The 6337-nt window shown below is 37.6% G+C and overlaps 1 protein-coding gene across 6 annotated transcripts in view; it reads left to right on the forward strand.

Annotated features, from left to right (window-relative positions):
- The window catches only part of LOC148955528 (uncharacterized), a 47872-nt gene extending 43780 nt beyond the window's left edge, over nt 1-4092 (forward strand). For 4 of the 6 annotated variants that reach the window (XM_089108233.1, XM_089108235.1, XM_089108236.1 and 1 more), the window contains exons 4-5: nt 292-420; nt 2988-4092. In XM_089108233.1, the coding sequence (XP_088964359.1) occupies nt 292-420; nt 2988-4009 (1151 nt within the window). In that variant the 3' untranslated portion in view covers nt 4010-4092. The remainder of the gene's footprint in view (nt 1-291; nt 421-2987) is intronic. The other 2 variants (XM_089108237.1, XM_089108238.1) reach the window with 1 other exon arrangement.
- Nucleotides 4093-6337: the final 2245 nt, after the last annotated feature.

Genomic DNA, 6337 nt, shown 5'->3' on the forward strand with positions numbered 1-6337 from the left:
CACAATCTAAAATATTTTCCGAGAGGGTGGGTCACCTCTGCGTGGACCTATGGAACCTGCAGTTCAGGCATTGCTCAAAGAACACCTTATGGGCCTAATTTTTAGATGCTGGGAATTTTTGAGTTTTGCTTTAGAATTTCTCTTTACAGAGTTTTTCACTGAAATATTTTAAGCCCTCCCCCCTCCTTGTGTGTAGGTGTATTTCATTTTTTGGATGATAATATTGTTCCATTGATCTAAGGAAGGATGAAGAATACTTTTTCAAATTCTTTCATATTTCAACTATTTCAGAAGTCGAAGACATTTTGCCAAGTGGTTCTAATCTTATCTTCGGAGCTTCTAGTCCAGAATTTGATGCTAATCTTGTTCAGTGTGACTTATCTGCTTATAATGAAGGATTTTCAAATTTAAACAAAGAAGGTACTTCTAAATTGGTTTTTCTTATGGTTTGTATAATCTAATGGGGGGGGGGGGGAGCTTGAATTTATATTTGTACACTCAAATTAACTGAGTTAATTTGATATGGTCAAATTAACCAACATCAGATCTCATACACATATGCTGCTGTACTTTTCTTAATAGACGTATATTACGCCCATGTTTTTCACCTTATTGCACAAGAATAAACAGTTCGTGGTAAAAAATAAACACAGTAAGTAAAGAGCAACCCTTGCAATAGTAATTAGAATTTCAAAAGAATAGAATTTTGATGCCAACACCAAGAAATTCCACTTTTGATAGTGATTCTACCTATTTAAACTGTTTTGAACTGGAATTGCCTATCAGAAGCTATTAGCACACGGAAATTAGTATAATTTTAGAAAAATTGGCGATATGCTCCCTCAAAAAGATGGAGGGGGCGATTCTTGATGGATACTTTAAGCTTCATTTGGCGTAGTCGATTCATTTGTGTAGAGTAGCCAATGGCGGGCTAAGGCTTAAACGGGCCCTCGGCAACATTGTGATTCCGGGCCTATTTTTCAGTCATGACACTTACTTTGCGTTTGGTAGTTTCGTTTTAAAGCATACAAGGTGTAATTCTATTCAATTATCGGATTCCAGGAAAAAAATGGAAATAAAATAATATGCATGTACAAAAATTCTACAAACGTAATTTATTAAAACACACCACAATAAACATAATTTATTGAAACAAACAGAAATACTTAAACAAAAGCACCCAGATTGATTAGTTATATTGCCTTTTTTTTCTCACTTCTAACTTTGCAATAACTCTTAATTCTTTAATTCTTATAACTACTACTAATAATAATAACTCACTGTAATACTAAGCTGCCTGAGGCCAGCACAGCTGCACACGCTCCTCCTCCATCCCAATCTATTCAAAGCCTTCCTATTGAAACCCTCCCAGGAAGTTCCCATTTCCCTTAAATCTTTCCTTTTGACACTCTCCCACCCCAACTGAGGACGACCTACTTTCCGTTTGGCCATAGACAGTTAGCCGAAAAGGAAACTCTTTGGCAATCTGTCTTCCTTCCTCCGCAGAATGTGCCCTAGCCATCTAAGCCTTTTTCTCGTCATAGTCCTAGAAAGCGGGATTGAACGACAATTTTTGTACAGCCTACTGTTTGAAATACGGCTATTGAGTTGGGTACCGAAAAACAATCCGTAGGCAATTTCTCTAGAAAAACATCTTGCACATCTTCCTCCGTTTTTTGGAGCACCCATGCTTCAGAACCATACTTGACCACTGTCATCATTGTAGCTTCCAATATTCTAATCTTGGTTCGCAGAGTTATGCGTGAATGGGCTACATACCCTTCCGTACATTTAGGAGAGCTCCGGATCAGACAATTTGTTGTAAAAAACTGTAATTAAACATGAACTTTCGTCAAGAAAAACTGAAACTGAAAAAATGAAACACAAGAACCGTGTTTTTATTGCAGTGTATTCAATAATAGAATCTGATTTATATGCTGACTTCAAATTTGCGACCTGCTTTAATTTTGAATTTACACCACTTGAAATTTTTTCATAGTTTAGATTAAAATTATCCTTTTTGTTTGAAAAAAAGGTGATCTTCATACTCTTCTACAATCCACTGGTCACAATCAGATTATAGAGAAAAGAAAAACAGAAACGAAAAACAATTAAATGAAAAACTATTGCCAACCATTCAAAACACAAAAGTAAGCCACGAGAAAGGCTGCGTATAAGGCACGAAAAAAAACACGTATGATCACAGTCACAGAAAGAAGAGCAAAAAGGAGAAAAAAAGAAAATATAAATAAACAAAAATTGTATAGAAAGGTTTATTCAGGAAAAATTAAAAATTTATTCAGGCAAAAGTAAGGAAAATTAATGACATGAAAACAAAAGAATTTTTACTAGTCTTTTGAAGGTGCCAAACGAGTGACATTCTCGAGCCGAATGTGGGAGTACTTTTTGGAAGGGTATGGAGTACTTTTAGCGACTCTGATGAAAATTGTACCTTGAAATTCAGCGTGTCTGAGAGCCCTAAAACATAGGTTTTAAGCTAGTGTTTAAATATGAAATTTTTTCTAAGAAGGATAGTCATGAATGCTTGTTTAATGTTCTTTTTTCTTCTCAGAGGTGTCTGTAAATTTTCAGAATAGGGCTAGTTTGAACAGATATTTAAATTGCTAGTGCCCTATTTAGTAGCAAAATTGAGTATGCCATGACAAAATACTGCTTTCCAGCAGTTCGTTCTTTAAAATAGCCCTTTTGGCCCATTACGCATGGTCTCTAGAAAGATGGGGTCTTATATATTTATCTTATTGTGTTTTGTATGCGTATATGTGAATCATTTGTTCCCAAAAATTAGTGAAGTCCATTAAATTTACCAATATTATTCAGGCCATATTCATAGTAAACCTAATTTTATAGGATATTGCATAGGGTAGTTATGCGCCTGCTATTTTTCTCTGACCCGTTGAACATGTCTCAAATTTTTCTTATGTAATACCTATAGAAAGGTAGATTTACATATATTTATTTTATTTTAGTTGAGACAACGATATCACAATTGGGGAATCATTTGTCTTCCGAGCAAGGAGAAATATCTTCGAAAGCTGATTTTGCCACTGTATACATAAAACAAGACATAGACTCGGACACTCTATCTGTGTGGCCTAGAGACAGTTATTCATCTGTCGATAACCAACAAGAAAATTGTTTGGATGAAAAACCAGTTATAGCCCAAGAGGAAGAGAACTTTCCTTTATTGGATCACTTATTACCCAGCGCACCGGTCGACGGAAATCTTTTATTCAATGTGGAACCGTCATTTTCCGAGCAGAACCTTGGATCCAATTGGTCAGATGACGGAGGGGCGTGTACGAATGACCAGACTCAAAATAAATCACCTCGAACGGGTGAAAAACCTTACAAATGTGAAGTATGCAAGAGAGAGTTTACCTATCAGTCTATTTATAAGAATCATATGAAAATTCACAGTGGCGAGAGACCCTATAGCTGTAAAGTATGCCAGAAAGCTTTTTCTAACCTTTATAACTTAGGGCAGCATACACGAATCCACATTGGTGAAAAAGAATATCATTGCAAAATATGTAACAGAGGATTTAATGTCAAGTGTAATTTATCTTACCACATGAGAATTCATTCCGGAGAAAAGCCGTATCAATGTGAAATATGTAAAAAGTCATTCCCTGTTAGTTCAGGCTTATCTAGACATAAAGTAGTACATACCGGTGAAAAACCTTTCAAGTGTACAATATGTAATATGGCTTTTTCACAAAAATATGTTTTGTCAAACCATATGAAAAAGCATGATGGTGAGAAACTCCTTGAGTGTGATATCTGTCTAAAAAAGTTAAGAACTAGCTTGTCAGAGCATAAAAAAATTCACACGGGCGAAAAACCATATAAATGTACAATATGTAACAAAGTGTTTTGTCAAAAAGGCTCTTTGTATAAGCATATGATCGCTCACAAACAAGAAACTACATCTGTTGCTAGCCTTAAGCAGGAAGAGACAGATCAACTGCCCATACCTTCATCCATGTAGTGCTTTCTCCGTTGTTGTTTTTGTTTAAAGTCTAATTTGTGGATATTTGAATTAAATTTGGTTTAAATTAAACTACGTGTGCCCAGATGGGGATAGGGGAATGCCCTACAGATATGTAGGATACCTCCACAGGAGGCACGGACCAAGGCGGAACCTTGTCCCTGGGGGTCCAAATAGAAACTAGGGTACCCTCGACCGGGGCCATAAATAAAGGTGGAGGAGGAAGAAGGCCCCTCAAATGTACAATCATAAGGGCCCACCGGCGTGTCCACACGTCCCTTGAGTTACAAACCTTCTCCCAATATTGGGGTAAATTGCATGGTGATACAGAACACCATCGCGGGAGAATCCTCTATAGGAGGACAACTGCGGCAGGGCGTAAGATCCAGATCTATGGACAACGGCCTCTGCAAAGGGCTGCCTCAACCCTTTCGGGGTATCTGCAAGACAGGGGACCTTGCGGTCAACTCTATTCTCACTTGAGGAGTGGCTCTCTTTGAGAAAATTATTGCCTAGTAAACGACATGGTATTCGCACAGGATTCGGATTAACCGATGGTTGTTCTTGACTTGGTCTGTTTTGGCGGTTGATTTTGGGCCGTAAAACCTCTTTGAAGCTAATTTATCTACTAGGCGCTGCCTCCACTTAGTCTTATCAAACTTATAGGCATGAATACATCATGAGTCGGAGGTAAATAGGCTGGAGATTCTCTGTGCGGGATTTTGACTCTAATTGATAGAAGAGCATCGCCAAGTGCTGAAAACCATGTTGTGACCAAGATGGGCCCAGGATTGTACAAAGCCTCCACTCATACTGGTGGTCCCAGGGACTTTTTGCTGTCCGGTTCTAAGCTGGCTTAAGCGCTTTGGTGTAGCCTTACACCAAAGAAGATATGTGATCCCCGTCCTTCACTGGTATCCGGATAATTGCTTTTCTTGATGCCAAAAAAAATTCAATGATTTAAAGAACATTAAAATTGGAACTTGAAATGTTACGACATTAAAAAATGACTATCGTACCGACATTTTGACTGAGGAATTCAGGAGATTCGAACTGGACTTATTAGGAGTTTCAGAAACTCATATTCCAGGGGCAGGAAGCATGAAATTAGGTGATATAAAATTTGTTTATTCAGGCAGGAAGGATGCGGTACATAGAGAGGGAGTAGGGCTCATGATGCATAAGGAAGCTGCTGAGTCTTGAATAGGCTGGGAAGGTATTAAGAATAGAATACTAATTGCTCATTTAGAATGACTAAAAAGTTCAGGGTATCAGTTATAGTAGTATATGCCCCTGTAGAACCGACTGACGGAGATACTAGTGACTCAGATGAATTTCACTTACAGTTACAGGAGCAAATAGACAGGGTCCCAGGTAGAAATATGATGTTATTACTGGGAGATTTTAACGCCCAGGTCGGTAGAAATAGGGATAGATGATATGCTAGCCTAGGTAAATTTGGTGTAGGAAAAGAAAACAGTAATGGATATAGACTTTTGCAATTTTGTAGGTACAACAATCTAGTTATAACCAATAGGGTGTTTGGTCATAAAATGGCCCATAAGTTAACATGGTATTCACGTGATGGTAAGACAACAAACCCTATAATACTAGGATATATAGGAGTGCTGTTATTGACGTTAAAAGTAAGGATCACCATCTAGTAGTGTCTAGGTTTAATTTCAAGCTGAAATTTCGAAGGGGTAACTACCTTCTGTGAAATTGTGATGCTGCTAGACTCCAGGATGAGAATTTGAGAGAAACTTCCCAAGAACAGTTGAATACTAAGCTTAGAAGTTTAAAATTCTACAATGTGAATGATGGTTGGAATAACTTTAGAAACACAATTTGTGAAGTTGCTGATGGTGTCTTAGGGACGAAAGTTAGGAGTGCAGCTAAGAATATTAGTATAAAAGCTTTATGTTTAAAAGAGAGGGGATGGCGCTTATACAGGAATTATCTGAGTGACAGATCATATGAAAATAAAGGGAATGTAAAGAAAGTGGAGAAAACATTAAACTGTGAACTAGGGAGGTGTGAATGGGAGGCCATGGATAAAATTGCCGAGGATCTGGAAGATGCAGCTAGACGGCACAATAGTAAAAAATTTTACTGGTATGTTAATAAATTGAGAGGAAGTTGCCAATCCAGACTTGTCCCAGTTAAAGATAGGAACGGGGTCACAATTAGTGATAAGGAAGGCGTTGAAGAAAGATGACCAGAACATTTTGAGAATGTGCTAAACCGAGATAGAGTTGCAGGAAAAGATATAGAGGAAAATGAAAAAGTTTGTGATACCATGGATGAGAAGGGAGATTTGTTTATGAG

The sequence above is a fragment of the Artemia sp. Qi Xiang Cuo genome, chromosome 2 (genome assembly GCF_049724085.1).
Source record: "Artemia sp. Qi Xiang Cuo chromosome 2, ASM4972408v1, whole genome shotgun sequence".
NCBI classification, from domain to species: Eukaryota; Metazoa; Arthropoda; class Branchiopoda; order Anostraca; family Artemiidae; genus Artemia; species Artemia sp. Qi Xiang Cuo.